Genomic DNA, 20,320 nt, shown 5'->3' with positions numbered 1-20,320 from the left:
TCAATATTGTTTAAATAAAAACTTAAAGTATGGGGTAGTGATTGAAGATTAAAACTAAATATCAAATGACGGCTAAAAGTACAACAAAGACAAACACAGTACTTGTATTCCCTAACAGCAGTGAACAATTATAAATAGGAAAAACATTTAGAACAGCATTAAAGTGAGATAAAAATTCAATAAATTAAGTGAAAGATAAACAATGACAGAGAGAAAGTCAAAGTGAGAGAAGTCAATGCCTTAAATAAATGAAGAGACTCAGTTACTTCATTAGATGCCATTCTATGATCGGTTCTTCCAAGCTAAATCATAAATTATAAAAAACTACAAGCAGGGGAGAGCAAGACGGCTTAGCAGATAAATGTTACTTTGTTTAGCAGCTTACATGATGCTAGGAGAGAACTGACTCCAAAGTCATCCTGGCTTCCACATATGCTCAGACATCATGTACACAAACACATACAAACACAAAATAACAAAATTAAGATCTACAAGAGGTCATATTTTTAAGAAAAATTGAGACTAATAGTAAGATTTTGAAAGTACCTAATAATCATAAAAATTATACATTTTGGTAAAAATCCTGACAAACCTTCAATAATAACAGGTTAACAAGTAAGAAATGTAAATACAAGGACTGAAACAACCTAGAAGACTTCTTAGGGGCTCACTGAAGTTACTTCTTTCTAGGTCATGACTTCCTACACTGTTTTTTGGTGAGGCTGGAAAATGTTTAACTCAAAACAAATGATCTCTCCTACCTTCAATGACTTCACATTTGATCAATATAGTCAGCATAAGGCCAAACATCATCAAAACACTCTAAGCCAGGCAGTGGTGGCAAACGCCTTGGATCCCAGCACACAGGGTGTAGAGGCAGAGACAGAGGCAGGCAAACTTCTAACTTTGAGGCCAGCCTGGTCTACATATGAGTTCCAGGACAGCCAGGGCTATGTAAACAAGGACACGGTCTCAAAACAAACAAAAACAGAAGTGGGAAGTTTCAAAAATAGAAATATTTTCAGAAGCAAACACCATGAAACAACTAGATTTATCTATTATGGACAAATCTAAATTTCATTTGGATATAACTCAATTCATAATTTTGTTGGTTTGCTATTCTGACGCCCATCTTGAGGATCTGTGTGTACAAAGTGTGTGAACCATCATGACCATGCGTGTGCATGGAGACAAGAGGTCAATGTAAGGTTATCTTTCACTATTGGTCTCCATCTGATTTTTAGACACAGGGCTCCTCTCTAAGCTAGATCTCATTAACTGGTTAGAATGCCAGTCATTTGGCTCAGTTGTTTAAAGCATCTGCAGCCAAACCTGACCACCTGATCTCAATCCGAGGATCCCATATTGAGGAAAGAAAGAACTGCCTCTAGGTAGTGTTATGTGCTCCCCTCCCCCCTACACACACACACACACACACACACACACACACACACACACACACACACACACAAACGAAACAAACAAAGCCCTGAGCTACCTGTTTTCTTTTTCCTAGTGATGGAATTAATGAAGAGTACTGCCACCACCCTGTCTATGTAGACCAAAGGTCACTGTACAAATATAGAAGGACAGACAGACACGTGCTCTGGTTTGTGAGGAAAAGCATCCTATGTAGCCTAAGTGATCCAGCCTCTTGAACACTGGGATTAAGAAGTGGATCACCATACCTGGCACATTCCCTGTGTGTATGCATGTATGTAGTTTTTTCGAAGAAAGTTTCAAGACTGAGCTGTCCTATCTACCCATGGAAGGCAAAGGACTTGCAATCTTCAAATGCTAGGCTTAGAGGGTGCATACCTGAAAGCCAACTTTTAAGCTAGTGATTGCTCTAAATAAACTGCATTTATGGATAGTATTAATGGTAAACAATGCTGCTGAGATTTATTTTTTCTAAGGTTTAAAAAAAAAAAAAAATCAACACAAACACAGCCCAGATCCCACCTGCAGTGAAGAAAATGTACTATTGTTTAAGGATACAGCAGTTTTCCTCAGTATGTTCATAGTAAACAGTAGCTCAGGATTTCTTACATCACTCTGTGAAATCCACTAAGCTTCTATTTTTGGTTGTGAATATAACCTTTAACAGCTGAGCCATCTCTCCAGCCCTATCCACTCATCTTTTTTTGTTTGTTTGTTTTTTCTCCCGGGAAAAAACTTGTTTTTTCTCTGTGTAGTTTTTGTGCCTGTCCTAGATTTTGCTCTGTAGACCAGGCTGGCCTCAAAGTCAGAGATCCACTTGGCTCTGCCTCCCGAGTGCTGGGAGTAAAGGCGTGCGCTGCTGCTGCTGCCACCACCACCACCCGGCCCTATCCACTTAATCTTACAGATAGAAACACTGCTGTGGTTTCCAGCTGTAGTACAATTAAATTTCTCCTTATGGCACGAAGACCCCAAAACAACACTAAAAAACAAGCTGTACTCACTTGTGAGTACTGAGCACACACTCTTGTTTAAATAGCATCCATGACAGCTATGGTAAGTCAAGAGTTATTATGATTGTAAACGGTAGAACTAAAAAGGCACATGCTTAACACTGAGAGGGAGAGGAGAGACTAGAATAACTCAAGAGTAACAGTTTTGAGTTTTTAGAAAGAAAGAAGAAAACAGAGCTAGTAGAAGCTAATGCATCAGCTGTAAGGGCTACGGCACTGATCAGCTTACCTCTAGGAGAAGAAGGGTCTCCTGTTCTGTCCATTCCCTTCCAGCACTAGCAGCTTTACTCTAAAGAAACAAAGTGAGAAATGATTTACTCATCACAAATGCATATGGATAGGGCTCAGGCAGGATTTCCTTAAGCTCACAGAACTGCTTTATCCAGTCACCAAGATGAGTCCCCCAATAACTAAACATTCAAAAACTTCAACAGAAGGTCTGGCATGCTTCAACAGCTTCTGGTTTTGATTAGTCTCAGGAACAACTTCCATGTTGTTTCAACTTTGGAAGACACACAACTTGAAAATTCATAAATAAGATAAATCATATGCAACTATAGAAAAACCAACCTAGGAACCAGCCAGAAGAATGAGAGGGTAAAGGTTGTCACTATTAGGCCTGACAGCCTGAGTTTGATTCTCCAGAACTCACAGAGTGGAAAGAGAACAGTGACTTCCAAAACTTGTCCTCTGACCGCCACACAAGTGTGAGTGTGCATGCACATACACACATAAATGAATGTAATGGAAAAAAAATTAAGGTAAATATTTAATAAAACTTGACAAATGAACTTTTCCTAGGATTCTAAGACAAAATACACCATGCATTTAAAACACTAAGATTTTTTGGGGGCTGGAGAGATGGCTCAAAGGTTAAGAGCACCGACTGTTCTTCCAGAGGTCCTGAGTTCAATTCCCAGCACCCACATGGTGGCTCACAACCATCTGTAATGAGATCTGGCTCCCTCTTCTGTGTACATAATAAATAAATAAATCTTAAAAAAAAAAAAAGACTAAATTTTTTTAATTATTATTTAATTAAATTTAGTTGTATGAGTGTTTTGCGCCCATGTGTGTGCACTGTGTGCATACTATAGTACACACAGAGGCAAGAGAGGGCAGCAAGTTCCCTGCAATTGGAGTTACAGAAGGTAGTAAGCTGTGTTTGGGAGCTGGGAAACGAATCAAGGTCCTTTGAGAGAACAATAAGTGTTCTCAACCCTTTGGCCTCAAATGCTCAGATTCTTAATTCCAACCCTAACAATTCCACATTCTCCCCCATCTATGTCTCTGAAAAGTCTCCAACTGATTTCCTAAAGTCACATGACCTCTTTCTCAACAATTCCTAACTAGAAAAAGGGGGTATTAGGACACAGATGCCCTACAGGTTCTAAATCATTTGAGCTATTGACAAGAGAGTCTTGGATTTGTGGGCCATGTTCCACTCATAGATTTACTGGGGAAAGGCTATACAGAATAGCTGATAATAAATATATGTACTCCAAAGACACATGCTATAATACTACAAATTGTACTACTCTGATTTCTCTAATCTTTGAAAGTCTGGAATGTATGAGTAGAAAGAATTTCCAGTCTATAATTTCCTTGTATTGATAAAGCTTCTCAATATAAATAGTAGGACTTCCATCTGCATTTGAGTTACATGCACATGGTAAAAGTTTAATTATGCTTTACTAGGCATAATTAATGTTCACTTTATATCACACTATAATATCTAATCATTTGCAGAACAGAAAACAAAACTAAACACAAAAATCAGTTTTTAACCTAAGTATCCAGATTTCCTAAAAGTTATGTTTTTTTCTGTTTTTGTGGTACACAGAAATGAACCCAAAGCCGTGGGCATGGTAAGCAAGTGTTATCTCACTGGGATAATCCTTAGCCCTACCAGTTTTATGAAAAGAAAAGATGCACTATAACTCAACATATTGCTAAACTGCACTTGGAAGTATTTTAAGTCAAAGGAACTTCTTAATGAACCAAAACCAGAGGTATCAATCAGATTGAGAAACAAAATCATTAACATCTGACTTCAGAAGCAACCAAACCCAAGAAAATCCAGGGGCAATTACACAAGTTAGACATGGACAACACTGGTGGGCAGGCCCAACAGCCATCTCCCCATTTCTGAGATGTAGACAGGCAGAATGGGCTCCACACCAACGGCTTACAGCAATGCATACTTCCTCTCTTAAAGACAAGGACACAGCTGGTACAGTGAGTCCAGGAAGGCAAACAACAAAAATTCAAAAAAAAAAAAGACAAGGAACATTCAGAAGCATCAACAGGGGCTTGCAAATGTACACTGCAGGAGAATTCTGAATGGTTTGTTTATTTTGTATTTATTGAGGTATAAGATATAAAACATATCACACAAATCTCTCGACTTCAGATAGATAAAAAGCTCCTTCTACTCATATAAAAAATATTGTGAAAGAGCAAGACATACAGCTCAGTGCTTATGGAGACTCTCTGCTCCTGGAGAGAAAATAGGTTCAGTTTCCAGAACCCACAGAGTGGATTAAAACCGATTCTAAGTATAGATCAATATAGATATAATGCCCACTTCTGACCTCTAAGGTCACCAGGCTTATAAGTGCAGCCTATATACATAATACACAAGCAGACAAAACATTCCTACACATGGAAAAACAAACAAAATTTTTTCTAAAAATGGCAAAAAGGGGCTGAAGAGAGGTTTAGCGATAAGAGCACTGGCTGCTCTTCCAGTTCCCAGCACCAAAAGGCAGTTCACAGCCATCTGTAATCTCTAACCCAAATCCTCTTCTGGATATCTTGGGCACTAGACATAAAAGTGGAACACAGAAAAAAAATATATACACACACATGAAACATTCATACACAGTAAGTAAAGCAAATAAAATTTAATCCCAGCAGGCAGAGCTCTATGAGTTCAAGGCCAGCCTGATCAACAGAGTGAGTTCCAGGACAAACAAGACTATAGAAAGAAACCTATCACAAACAAACAAACAAACAAATGCTACAAAGGATTCCTTCCTTTGGGTCTTAATTAGTTTGATAGCAAAGCACAAAAGCATCCAATACTTTTAACATTACATTTCATGGGTTCTACATCTTGTTTGCTTAATTTTTTTGGTTTGTTTTAGATTTATGCATCTCTTTGCTTTGCCTTCGTACACACACAAACATACACGTGTACCATATGCATATGTGATGAACAAAGAGGCCAGAAAAGGATGTTGGATCCCCTAGAACTACAGTTATGGATGTTTAACTATGAAATAAGTGTTGGGAACTAAATTCAGGACGTCTACAAGAGCAGTAAGTGGTCTTCACCACTGAGCCTTCTCTCCAGCCTCACTGTTTTCTGTTTTGTTTTGGAGAATGGATCTTATTTCATTAGTCTCAAAATAAAAGAAATCTGCCTGCTGAATGCTGGAATAACAAGTCTGAACAATTATGACAAGTTTGGGGAATAAATTTTGTCTTGATCATGCAGTTTGTATGAAAGTAAGTGGAATGTTTCTTTTATTTTTTACACTATTACACTGCTTGAACAAACCAAAAATTATATTATTATAAACATTTGAGTTACTTGCATTTTGTCAATTTTACCTAAGATTTTACGACTGTTTCTGAATTTTTGTTTTCATGTTCAAGAACACTAGTTACATGTCTATCAATAATTGGATATCTATGTTTATCTCTGCATGTTTTTGATTTCTGGATGACGATGAACACTAATTATTTCTTGGGGGTTTGCTAGAATTTAACCAGTGGAATCTTAATCTAGAGTGTTGTTCTGAGGAATACCTTTAACTACCTACTGACACAGGTTTAGATGTAAGGCCATTCTAGGATTGACTATTTCTCATTCCTTCAATTTTTGTTTATATATTTCTATGCTATTCTATTAAAAATAGTCTATATGCACATATATGTATGTATATGTTGTACGTACGTATAGATGTGGAATCTGAAAGTATCAAGCCTTTTCAATTATAGCCTTTTACAGTAGGAGAGGTGTTTAAATAACTGCATGACTGTCTGTTTATGCTAACATCAATATACTGCTCCAGTTCTGAGGTGTATGCACGTATATCTTCTTCCCTTGTTTTACTTTTATTTGTGTCTATGTTCTAGACTCAAGTTTCTGGAAAAGAAAATATTGTTGTCCCTCATGATTCTTAACCCAATTTGATAATTTTTGCTGTTTCAGTGGATAATTAAACTATATGCAAGTATAAATAAATAACTTAAAAAGTATGTTTGAAAAAAAACATATGCAAGGAAATAAAAACATGTAAGAGGAGGGCCAAAGAAATAGGTCAACAGTTATGATCACTGGCTGCTTTTCCAAGCACCCAGGTTCCATAATCAGCATCCATATGGCGGCATACAACCATCTGCAAATCTCTAGTTCCAGAGGATCTGATGCCATCTTCTAGACTCAGAGCATTACTGCATGCAAATGGTGCACAGACATACATGTAAGACATACATATATTAAATTTTTAAAAATGAAAACTAAAACATCTTATGCGGATGGGACTCAGTAGTGGGGCCCTTGCCTAGCATTTGTGAGGCAATTTCAATTTCCAACATGGGGGCTAAAGGCCCAAGAGCACACACCACGTATGTTGTCTCTAGGGTGATCCTTGCAATTTTCTAGTCTAATATGCTTCCTGTATTGTATTCCTCTATGTTTGAGAAAGATTATTTTATTATTGCTTTTAAAAACTCTCTTGCTTTAGAGTTCTAAGGGACTTCAAACTCACTATGTTATACCTAGTCTTTTACCAAATTTGCCTTTATCCTCCTCAGTGCTGAGACTGCAAGCATTAGGCACCATAAACAACTTAAGATTATGTTTTTATTATTGTACATATATGTACTACCTACAAGTTAATTCTACTTTAAATAACCATGTTAGGACTTAAAACATTAATTTACAATTTGTCGGTCTACTTTCAATTATTATTTTTGTATTTCATATAAAATGTAGGAACTTCCACAGACTATACTTCCATTTCTACTTCTGTTCTTGGGCTGTATATGGAAGTGGTCACTCACATCCACACATAATGGACCTAAACACTTACTGTCACTACTTTTATTTTAAATGATCTTTAGTCTTTGAGAAAAGCTCAATGGCGTGGGTCACCCACACACAGCAAAATAAATAAATAAATCTGTGCTGATTCATAGATTGGAGTTTCAAGAACACTTTATTCAATTACGTATGTTATAAAAAAGCTTTGGTAAACTGTAACTGAAGCGGCTGGAGAGATGGCTCAGGGGTTAACAGAACTAGCTGCTCCTCCAAAGACCTGGGTTATTATTCCAGCACTCACACGGCAGCTCTTAAGTGCCTGTACCTCCAGTTTGACCTGATCTGACATGACACCCTCTTCTGGACTTCACAGCAACCACACAAATGTAACATATGAACATGCAGGCAAACACTCACACATAAAAAAATAACAGCGTTGCAGAGACAGCATAATAGTAAGAGCACTGGTTGCTTGTCCAGAGGACTCAGTTTTAATTCCAAACACAGACATGATAGCTCACACCCATCTTCTAACTTCAGTTCCAGAGCATCTAGCATCCTCTGCTGGACGCTGTAGGCATGATGAACGCAGAACAAAGGCATGCATGCAAGTGAAACACCCCAAATTAAAGGACTAGCCAAAAGTGTTAGGGAAACAAATGCTATGAAGGAAGAGGTAAAGAAAAAGGTGAAAACTTCCACTTCTCTGGGTTATTCAGAGAAGCAGGCAGATTAGGATGCTGTACTGCCTGATCCACTGCTGACTCTGGTTTAGTCTATCTGGGCTCAGGTCTTCATCCAGATGAATGAACTTACTATAGGTTTTTGTACAATGCTAATGGCAATTTCTACACTTCCAAACATCTTTTTTTACCCCCTTGATTACTTAATACAGATTTCCAAAATGAGTTTTTATTACTTTAGTTATTTATCCTTAGACTGCTATCATTGATGTTGTTGCATCAGCCATCAGTTGAGGTTTGTTGGTTTGTTTTTCAGACAGCTCTGGCTGTCCTGGAACTCATTCTGTAGACCAGTTTGGCTTTGAAGTCATGGAGATTCACCTGCCTCTGCTTCCTGAGTGCTGGGATTAAAGGCGTGTGTAGCCATCACCACTGACAACCATCAGTTTTATTATTCATTTAAATTCAATTTCATTTCTTACCCACATATTTACCCTCTTCATTTCGCTTATATCACACTTTAAAAACTGTATTTACTTATTTTTGAATAAGTTGTGTATGTGTGTATTCATTTGTGAGGGTGTGTATGTGGAGGTCAGGGGGCCATCCCAGGTGTGGCCCTCAGCTTCCACCTTGCTTTGACAATGTCCCTTTCACTGTGTTCTTCAGTGCTACCTACTCTAGGATACTGGACCTGCAAGCTTCAAAGGATTTCTTCTGTCTCCTCCCATCTTGCTGCAAGAAGGTGCTACCACATCTGGCTTTTATGTTGTGTGCTGGAGATCTGAATTGAGGTCGTTGGTTTGGTGCCAAGTACTGTGAGGCACTAAGGCACCCTGCTAGCCTCTGAATGTGTCTATCTTCTCATTAATTCTAGCATAGGGTTAAGCATTATATAGTCAACTTATCAATGCAACTGTGATAATTTAAATGTAATTTGCCACCATAATCTCATATGGAGTGCCCCATGAGAAGGTGTGGCTCTACTACAGTGGGTATGGTCTTGTTAGAAGAAGTGTGTCACCGTGGGGTGGGCTTTGAGGTTTCTTGTGCACAGGATACCGCCCTGTGTCTCAGTTGACTTCCTGTTGCCTGCAAGATGTAGCATTCTCAGCTCCATCAAATCTGCCTGCACACCACCAAGCTCCCCACCATAATGACAATGGACTGAACCTCTGAAACTGTAACTGAATCATCCCAATTAAATGTTCAACTTTGTAAGACGTGCCGTGGTTGGGTTGGAGAGATGGCTCAGAGGTTAAGAGCACTGGCTGTTCTTCCAGAAGTCCTGAGTTCAATTCCCAGCAACCACATGGTAGCTCACAACCATCTACAATCAGATCTGGTGCCCTCTTCTGACCTGCAGGCCGAACATTCGCTATATACATAATAAATAAATCTTTAAAAAAAAAAAAAAAAAAAAAAAAGAGTTACCGTGGTCATAGAAAGAGACTCCAACTAAGACACCTAAATATTCCTCTACTTTTTTCCTCTTCCACTGATAGGGAATTAATTCTTTTAACTGCTGACAACATGTCTCCTGCACTTAGTTCTTATTGTTTTGTCCTTTCTCCACCATTATCCAGTTGCTTTTTTTTCTTACTGGTTCAGTAAGTAAACAGGGCTTTAAGCTCATTAACTTGTTTTGTAATCAGAATAATCCGCTGAATCACTAGAGAAGCTCAGTGTTAATGCCTGATTCTTACTATACATTCTAATATACTTTTCAAACAGTATTATCCTCAAAAAATACCATCCTTAGTTCTTTTTAACTATCTATCTAATAATATAAGTGACTACTGAAATGCATCAGACCTCAGTAGAGACCTTGCTGGCTGCTATCAGAGACTTAAAATGCAAGACATGCGAGTGGGTGGTCCATGTCGGTTTACAAAACAATCTTTACCTTTGCCAGTGTTTTCTTGGAGTAAATGTCAGTTCGAAGACCAAAGTTCTGCAAATCAATTGGTTTTTCCTTATTCTTCTCGGGAAAATTTAACATTTGCTGAGCAGCAGGGACCTATGAGGGAGATAAATGACAAAATGATAGTTTGAAACTGGTCAAATTCAAAGGGATAAAAATTGTTGGTTTTTTTTTTTTTCTTTTGTTTTTATGACTGGAGTTACAGACAGTTGTGAGCTACCACGTGGGTGATGGGAACTGACACCTGGGGACTCAGGAAGAGCAGCCTGTGCTCTTAAACATTCTCTAATCTTTAAAAATTACTTAACATTGGCCCTTAAATCTCTTTTAACCAGTTGAGTGTGGTGACATACCTTTAATCCCAGCACTCAAGAGGCAGAAGCAGGTGGATCTCTGTGAGTTCCACGACAGTCAGAGCTACACAGTGAGATCCTGTCTCAAAAAAGAGGACAAAACAAAACAAAAGAAGCAAACAGAAGGAAAACACTTTGGGTGGAGTTTCTACAAAAACAAAGAACAAAAAAAACCAAAACAGTAAAAATACCTACTTCAGTAAAAAGGTAATATAAACTCATCATGAAAACACAAGTATTGTCGATGCTCCCTCCAGTCAGAGAAGAGGGGAAATTTATCTGCTAATATGATATATTCTTTCACAATGAAGAGGAAATACAGTATAAATGACCAACTATTAATAGTCTATTTGGTACACTAGTCTTTTCAAAATGTTGTATGTCTACTTCTGACATCATTAGTAAAGTTTTAAAACGTACATTTCCAAGACACAGACTGATATTAAGTTTCTATATTATCTGCTTATTTTCTAGTGACATCGATAGCAAAAGGATAAATAAAAAACCTGTATTTTGTAATTTCATCATTTACAATACTTATTATGAAGTTAAACATTTACATTTGGAGAAATGAAAACCAAACTATGTAATCCCAAAACTATAAACTATCAGCTAAGAAAGAGCACTGAGAGAATTATCCCCATCAACCAGAACGAGTGCTTTGAAACAGGACAAGAATGACAGGCAGACCTCAGGAGCTGTTAGACCCGACTTACCTGAGGTGACCGGAGATGCAGAGGTACAAGGCCTGAGGGTGTGTCGGCTAACACATTGAAATGAGGAGTAGGAGGAGGCCCCATCGCCATGGGTCGACTTTCTGGATCAACTTGGTAGTTAACAAGACCCCACTGCTCTAAGAAGGCATGAACCCTGAAAGATAAAAGTTCTGTACATTATACTCTAGTCAGTCAATCTCCTCAGAGAACCCATAATCATGCAACTTGTAAAAAAAAAAAAAATTAGAAGAAAGAAAACCTGCTCTGCAGTCAAGTGTCTTGGTGCTGTTTGAGGGTGAATATGCAACCTCATAACTGAGAAAAATGTCAAATAATAATTGTATTATAGGTGTTTGTTTTGTTTTCTATTTTTGAGGTAGTACTACAATGTAGCCCTGGCACCTCACTATAAGGACCAGGCTGACCTTGAAAGTACAAAGGTCCATATGCCTGTTTTCTTTTTTTGGTTTTTTGAGACAGAGTTTCTCTGTGTAGCTTTTGAGCCTGTCCTGGAACTCGCTCTGTAGATCAGGCTGGCCTTGAACTCAAAGAGATCTGTTTGCCTCTGCCTCCCAAGTTCTGGGATTAAAGGTGTGTGCCACCGCCACTTGGTGCATGCCTGTTTTCTAAGTGCTGGGATTGAAGGCATTTACCACCATGGCAATCAAATAATAATTTTATTCACAGAAAATAAAGAACAAATGCTTACATAGGCACATGATGAAAAATTTATTCTCTACCCAAATTCAGAGAAGGAAATCCAAATTTTAATTTTGTTCTGGGACGGTATATACACTACCCACTCAAATCTCTGGTCATTTCATGATTTGACTATAAAACAAAAGATGTAAACTATGCAACACAGTGTCATAGAATAAATTATTTGTTTAACTACGTAAAGATGAGTTGCAATTGTTGTTGTTGCAGAATAATTGTTTAACTACGTAAAGATATGTTGCTATTTTACCTCATCTGCCTAAGTGACCTGACTGGTCTAAAAAGGTGAATAGCCAATAGCTAGGCAGAGGAAGGATAGGTGGGGCTGGCAGGCAGAGAGAAAGGGGGAGCTGCCCAGCGAGCTGGAGGTAAGCCAGCCAGCCACAGAGGAAGCAGGAAAGCAGGATAGACAGTACACAGAGGGGGTAAACGACCCTCAGTGTAGCACACAGATTAATGGAAATGGGTTAATTTAACTTTTTATGTTTTTTTTTTTTTAATCTAGCTAGAAACAAGCCTAAGCTAAAGCTGAGCATTCATAATTAAAAAGTCTCTCTGTCATGATTTGTGGCCTGGTAGTCCAAGAACAGATTATTAAAATGAGTATTAGCTGGGCGGTGGTGGTACATGCCTTTAATCCCAGCACTCAGGAAGCAGAGCCAGGTGGATCTCTGTTGAGTTCAAGGCCAGCCTGGTCTACAGAGAGAGTTCCAGGACAGGCTCCAAAGCTACACACAGAAACCCTGTTTAGAAAAAAATCAAAACAAAAAAAATAAAATGAATATTAAAAATACAGATTCCCTGTGAGTACAATGAAGAAGGAATCTAGTTAATCTGGTCCGATATGAAGCCAAGAGATAGACAATTTCTTTTAGAAAACCTGAATTTGTTTCCAAGCACCCATGTCTGGCTGCTCCTAACTGCCTATAGCTCCAGTTCCAAGAGAGTTGATGCCCTCCTCTGGACTTCAAGCTCAAATTGGCATGCATGATACAAGTGAACAGAAGTAACAAAAATCTTGAATACAAAATTGGTTAGACATAGAACAGCAATGCAGCTCTAACTACCTACAGTACAAGATCTACACCAAATATTTACCTCATCACAGCACACACATCTCCAGTCAGGTTTCTCCGACAAGCCGTACTGGTTAAATATTCTTGGGGGTTTAGACGGTATGTGTCAATCATAAAATTCCGATATGCCAAGTATCTAAAAAAACAAGGGCAAAATTCCTAAGGTCAACTTGTATCTTTCAGATAGAATATTCCAAATACCAAAACTTAAAATTTGACAATCATAGGCAAAAAAAAAAAAAAAAAAGACAGCAATATTAAACCACAGCAACAACACTGATGCTGCACTAAAATATTAGTAGTTCTAATAAGTAAGAAGCAAAACCAATGTATAGCACATTATACCAACACATGAAGTAAAGATAACACTGATATCATCTAGTCTGTGGTCACTAAGTAGTATTCTGTACACTGTCTGTGAAGTAGCTCACCTAATCCCCAGACTCTCTCTATAAAATAAGGTCCATCCACCATCCCATTCACACAAAAGGAAACTGAAGCAGAGAGCACCTGAAGAGCTGCCTTGGACTGAAAGCTGGAAAGCGAAAAGACCAGAACTCAACACATCTCAGATCTATGTTCTCAATGGCTGATCCCTCTCACTACGTGAGGACATGTCTCTGGACACATCAATTTACCTTCTCACAGCAATCCATTAAGGGAGACTTAGCCAGACAAACACCAAAGACATCAAATTCTGGGCACCCAAAACCAAGAAAATTTGAGACTAAATGTCACAGAAGGCCAGGCGGCGGTGGTGTACACCTTTAATTACAGCACTTGGGAGGCAGAGGCAGGCAGATATCTGTGAGTTAGAGGCCAGCCTGGTTTATAGAGCGAGATCTAGGACAGGCACCAAAACTACACGGAAAAACCCTATCTCAAAAAACAAAACAACAACAAAAAAAAAAAAAAAAAAAAAAAAAAAAAAAAAAAAAGGGCCACAGAAAATTCCACAATATACTGCAGTACTTCTGCCACAAATGCTTTCTAAAAATCACGAATGTTAAGCTTACATTGTGAAATCTACCAACAAGTTTTGTTTTGTTTCAAGACAGGGTTTCTCTGTGTAGCCCTAGCTGTCTTAAAACTCACTCTGTAGACCAGAGCTGGCCCTAAACTCAGAGTCCGCCTGTCTCTGCTGGGATTAAAGGTATAGGCTAGCACAAGTTTTTGCATGCTCTAACCAACAAGTTTTGCATACAAGAAAAATGAAAAGTCTCAGAACACAAGATGGCAGCTACATAAGAGCAAAAAGGCAAACGGTTCAAAAAGGCTATTGATCAACCATGAATAGACAAAAATGACGGAATTTACAAGATAAAATAGAAAAGTCTAATTTCAAAGTGATGAATCCCCAAATACTTAAAAACATGGAAAAAACAATGTTTTTTTAAAGCCCAATCTGAATCTTGGTAATGTCAAATAGAAGGTTAGTCTTATCTCTGCCATCAAAGCACTGAATCTCAAATTAACAGAGAAAAATACAACCAGAATACAATTATTGTTAAGATGTCTATGTTGGTCCATGTATTTTACATGAGAAACAATTTAAGTCAGTTCTCCCCTAAAACAGGTGACCACAAGACAATCTTACTTCGGCAGTATGCACAAGCAATCGAAATAGAGTGATGTTCCAAGAAAAGATAGCTGTAGATTAATTTCAAAGGTAAGTTCAAGAAGCAGGCCAGGTGTGCCTTTGATCTCAGCACTCAGGAAGCAAAGAAAGGCAAATAACTGTGAGTTCTAGGCCGGCCTGGTCTACATAGTAAGACCCTATCTCAAACAAACAAAAGGGGGAGGGGGCGGCAAACAAACAACAACAAAAAAACAAATTTCCAGAAAATACATGACAATGGGTCAAAAGAAAAAGACAAATATACTTCCTAACAAGCAACCTCCTTCAGTTTTTTCTAATTCTAATGCAAAAGCAAATGCCTTAGGAAATTTAATTCAATTCAAATGCAGCTGAATGGTCCTATATAACATGTTTGTGATTAGTAATAACTCATCATGGGGATATATATAGATTCTATTCTGTACCAGACCATTATACGTAATCGCATGCAAATCCTAACACTGATAGAAACAATTAAAAACTATTATGACAAACCTCAACTAAACACCATTTACTAGATTCAATATTTAAGTGGTAGAACTGATATACATATAATCTGAAGTTTAGGAAGAAGAAAAACTACAAGTTCGTTTAAGTTAAAATGGTGCAAAAATAATAATTTCGGAGTGGTATATACTATTTGAGTGAGAATTGTATTTTCAGAATGAGGAGGGGCGGGGAGAAGGCTCAGCTGCTAACAGCACTTGCAGCTTTGGCTCACAACCTTCTTAAACTCTAGCTTCAGGAGACCCAGGGCCCCATCTGGCCATCACAGTCACTGCACATAGGTGGTACACATAAATACACATGCAGACAAAACACTCAGATACACAAAACTAGAGCAACAAATCCATGCTATGAACATAAAAAGTAATATAAAACACTGGGCTCACATTTCTGGAGTCTTGGATTTATTTTTTCCATTAAAAAACTCAGGAAGAGCACGCCGTTCAATCACATGAATACTGCAAGAAAAGAGGTAAATAGATTGAAATTGTTTTTTGAAAAAGAATTAAAATTTGAGCTATGCATTATTCAAATTTCAAAGGAAAACTACTAATAAATTGAAAAACTGAGGACTTCTTGCTAAAATTAGTTTGACTGGACAATTTCCTTTATATGTAACAGAAAATAACACATTTAAAAAGCTTTGCATTTCTTACCCAAATACATACTGTCGTTTCTGTTCTCTTAATTAATTGAAAAACTTCTGCTGGGAATACTGGCTCATGTCTTTAACACCAATAACTGACAGGCAGTCATGATTGACAAAAGTCTGGGGTTAGCCTGGGGTATAACTCAAGGCCCAGTCTCAAAAAAAAATACCAAAAACCAAAAACAAAAACAACAACAAAAACTATGAAGACAATAAGTACAAATTTTATTACTTCCTTTTTATAACATTATGACAATAAAAGGCACAAAATAAAATGATTTCTTTGGGAAGTGGTTAACAAAAATTAGAGTAGTTAGAATGGCCACACAATGAAGTCAGCCAAGAGTTGGAATTTATAATAGCTATTCAGACTCCTAAACACCAGATTGTCTTCTTCTACCCCTTAGAAACTGTGATGAACTAAAGTATTTGTCAAAGATTGTCAGATCTTATTAAGTAACTATATATAAAGATATTCAATAATTTTAAAATATTTTTTAGGACTGTAGAGTCCAAGAAAAAATGATCAGGTCTAGCAAACTCTATGTGAATCAACTGTGTATCCAGACTTTTGCTACTGATGTGTGTGTGTCTGAGTCTGTGTGGTATGTGTGATGACATGAGTTCCAAAGAAGGCTTTATAAGAGGCAAGTCAAGTATTAGTTACATGTGACAAAACAAATCAATGATCTAAAAACAAAGCTGGCTAGTCCTTCTGTTTTCTTCACCTACATCCATGTCATATGGTGAAATTATGTAAGGGAGGTGGGTTCGCTAAAGAGCTGGCTCAGTGGGTAAAGGATCTTGCCCCCAAGTATGCCTTCATTCACCAGAACACATACAGAGGCAGGAGAAAAGACTTCCAGCAAGTTGCCCTGATTTCTACTCTCACGCTGTAGCAAGCAAAGAAACACAAAATAAACAAGTGTAAAAATAAAAAGGGGCTGGAGAGATGACTCAGGTTAGGAGCACTGGCTGTTCTTCCAGAGGTCCCGAGTTCAATTCCTAGGAATTCTGATGCCCTCTTCTGACATGCAGGCAAACAGGTAGACACTATATACATAATAAATAATAAATCTTTAAGAAACAATTAAATAAATGGATTGGGGATGGGACATCAATCAGTGACAGAATGCAAGCCTCTCATGGAAAGTAAAACTGTTCCACCCACAGCATCGTGTGAACGTATTTGTGCCTCTAGCATACATATACAGACATTTCCCTTCATTACTCTCTAAGCAATAATACAGTTGTAGCCATTATTTACAAGCATTTATATTGCTATTGGTGATATAAATAGTCCATATATTGCAGTATGTTTGACTGGTTTAAAGCTCAGGTATTTAAATTGTTGGTCCCCAGCTAGTGGTGCTGCTTGTGAGGGTTGGATAACTTTTACAAAATGGGGCCTAAATGGTGGAAGAGGATCCTGGGAAGCAGAACTTGCAGGCTTTACTGTGCCATGCTTTGGTAAGATCCATGGCTTCCTCATATGACCAAGTTTCCCTGCCATGGGATAACATACCCTTTCAAGAAGTGAGCCACAATCAACCTTGGCTCACTTGAATTTCTTCTTTTAGGTATGTTAACACAGTGATGACAAAGGTAGCTCATGGAATACTGGAAGATGTACAATATACGCAAATACTATGTCATTTTACAAGAGACGAGCATCTGAGGATTTCATTTTTAGCAGTGGCCCATAGAATCAATCTTCTGCAGATACTAAGGGATGCTTATTCCTAAAGTTACTCATGGATCATCTAATATTTACATTGAATTTGAGGGTATTGTGAAAACTGAATGATCAGAAAACTTCTAAAAGAACAATTTCAAGAAAAATTGATACTGTATATGTACTTTTCAAGTTCCATTTGAAAAAATACTACTACTCTTTTTCAACTAGCAATTAAAACTCAACAGGCAACTCAGTTCTGACATAACTTACATTTCTCTATTTGCCAAACACAATTTTTATTTGTAAATCACGAGTCATGTTCTTTATCAAAAAAGCAGAACACTGTTGACTGTTTAGGTTGAGAAATGCAACACACTTATTACTGTATACAAAGAATGGCAAGGACAGGACAGGTAGAATCAGGAACTGAGTTCTTCTACCAAATCTGAACACTTAGATCCATCTCACCTGTAAAGCAGGGATGTTACTACATCTCCATTAACCATCTAAGCAAAGAGACTATATAGCAGGAAGATCACTGAACATCACTGTAGCATTTATTTGGAGGTCTATGCTTGGATATATTTCAAAACAAAACAAAACAAAACAAAAAACCAGCCTGAAAGTGATAGCATGTAGAGCAATCAATCACTGTAGGACACTAGTTTTCTACAAGCATGCACAAGGGTACCACAGTGGGCGTGAACCATAGATGATGAGGAAATGTTGCCACAAACTTCTTCATGCAACAGTTTACAAACCTACTGGTTAAATTATTTTCATTTCAAAAAGTTGTTGTTGACCTCCTGGTCCAGCTACCAGCATTTCAGTCTCAAAAAGACAGAATATTTTGAGGGTTATATACTTAATATTTTAAAATCATGTACTTTATAATGATCAAAGCCTCAAACATGCAACATTATAGCTAACAACAAATCATCTAAAGCTTAAAACTGGGGCTGGAGAGATGTTCAGCCGTTAAGAACACTTCCTTGTCAGTTCTCAGCAAACGTGAGGTGGCTCACAATCACCTGTAACTCTAGCTGCAGGAGAGCCAAAGCCCTCTTTTGTCATCTGTGACCATCTATACTTTCATGTATATACAAACTCATAGAGCAAACACATAATTAAAAGAAAAAAATCTTAAAAGTATTCTTTAAACTTTATATTTAAACAACTTTTATTCTTAAATTGTTTTTAAACAATTTTAAAACAAGTGTTGTAAAACACGGGCTAAGGCAAGAGAGAGACTAAGACTCATTCTAGAAATTGAGAAAGTAAGGCCAGGGTTACAAAACAAGACACTAGAGCGCTATGGTTTTGAACCTTCCTAACGCTGCAACCCTTTACTATTGTTCCTCATGTTGTGGTGAACCCCAGCCATAAAATTGTTTTGTTGCTACTTCCTAACTATAATGTTGCTACTGTTATGAACTGCAAAGTAAGTATCTGCTATCGAGGATATCTGATATGTAACCCCCAAAGGGGTCACAACCACAGTGAGAAAACCACTCACAATTAAAAGAGGAAACACAGGACAACACAAAGTAAGAACATGTTCAAAACAAAACAGTAACTGCCCATCTTCTTCATTAGAGACTGTACGAAGTGAGAAAAAACCATACAACCCCGTTCAAAAACAAGTGTTGCCACCCCTCAGGTGGAAAGAGCCCACTCACCAGTTATAATCAAACCAAGATGCGTAGCTGGGAATAATGATGTGATTGGTCTGTTCTGTCACGTTATCTTCACCGGGGTCAACTGACCGACCTGGATCACCTTTGTTAGGATCCTCATCTTCCTATAAAAAAATGAAAGTGAAGTTAGTTCAGAGAGAAAACTACAGACAAATCACACATGTATTAGGTCAAACAAAATGAAGACGACACTGGATCCACTGTGAAGGAGCAGGAAAACAATTCTCATACAGACATTTCTTACTTTAAAAGAGAGAAAAGCAGTAGACTGACAGCAGACTTTATTTTTCCTTTATTCAAATGACAGAACACTCAAATTACCTAATAACAAGATAATCAAATAAAAGAAACACTATTTCATAATCAAGAACTAATACATACATCAAATCTTTTCTTCACAAGAGCTTTTCAATTTTTTAAATTGTTATCTTAAGTGTATTCTGGCAGGCATGTCTGTGTACCACTGCATGCAGTGTCTACAGAAGCCAGAAGAGGGCACTGGACCCTCTAAAGTTATACAGTTTTGAGTGTCGCCAGTGAAACCCGAATCCTTAGGAAGAGCTGTGTTGTCTCTGAAGCCTTTCAAAATAGCTTTTTTTATTCATCCAGTTTTATGATCACAAATCAATTACCAGTTTTGACATTATTTACAAAAAGGATAAAGATACTAACAAAGCATAATGATAAGACTGCTTCTACTCCAAACAGTAAACAAGAGTACCTACTAATAGCCCTATACACATTAACTCATTTATTCCTCAAAATGGTCCAAGAGCTACAATAGCAACTACTTAATATTTCTGTCGGGAAAGAAAACTGCACATAAGTAGTTAAGTTACAAGCATAACAGAAACCTAAGAAGTGCAGCTAAAGGGACTATACTAGTAGTCACTTGACTACCAAAAATTAGTTTTGTACTGAGTGTGGTGGCACACACATTTAATCCCCGAGCATTTGGGAGACAGAGCCAAGAGGATCTCTGAGTTTAATAATAGCCTTGTTTACACACTGAGTTCAAAGACAACTGGGGTTACTATCCTTAGGCCACACATGGTGGGAGGGGAGACACAACACACCCAATTTTTTTCTCTAACAATTGCATGCACACACACCACACACATACCCTGTGTTACATACTAAGACCCTGTTCCAATCCTATTGGACCAGATATCTATCATACAGTTTAAAATGCA

At 37.7% G+C, this 20,320-nt stretch overlaps 1 protein-coding gene across 1 annotated transcript in view; it reads right to left on the bottom strand.

The window, feature by feature from the left end:
- Positions 1 to 20,320, bottom strand: part of Smarcc1 (SWI/SNF related, matrix associated, actin dependent regulator of chromatin subfamily c member 1) — a 128,558-nt gene that overhangs the window by 56,999 nt on the left and 51,239 nt on the right. The window contains exons 14-19 of the mRNA XM_028886879.2: positions 19,110 to 19,231; positions 15,490 to 15,561; positions 13,001 to 13,114; positions 11,186 to 11,339; positions 10,099 to 10,212; positions 2,683 to 2,742 (exon numbers count right to left, since the gene is read on the bottom strand). Coding sequence (XP_028742712.1) covers positions 2,683 to 2,742; positions 10,099 to 10,212; positions 11,186 to 11,339; positions 13,001 to 13,114; positions 15,490 to 15,561; positions 19,110 to 19,231 — 636 coding nt within the window. The remainder of the gene's footprint in view (positions 1 to 2,682; positions 2,743 to 10,098; positions 10,213 to 11,185; positions 11,340 to 13,000; positions 13,115 to 15,489; positions 15,562 to 19,109; positions 19,232 to 20,320) is intronic.

Source organism: Peromyscus leucopus, chromosome 7 (assembly GCF_004664715.2).
Source record: "Peromyscus leucopus breed LL Stock chromosome 7, UCI_PerLeu_2.1, whole genome shotgun sequence".
Classification (NCBI taxonomy): Eukaryota; Metazoa; Chordata; class Mammalia; order Rodentia; family Cricetidae; genus Peromyscus; species Peromyscus leucopus.
This window is presented reverse-complemented; position numbering and strand designations above follow the sequence as displayed.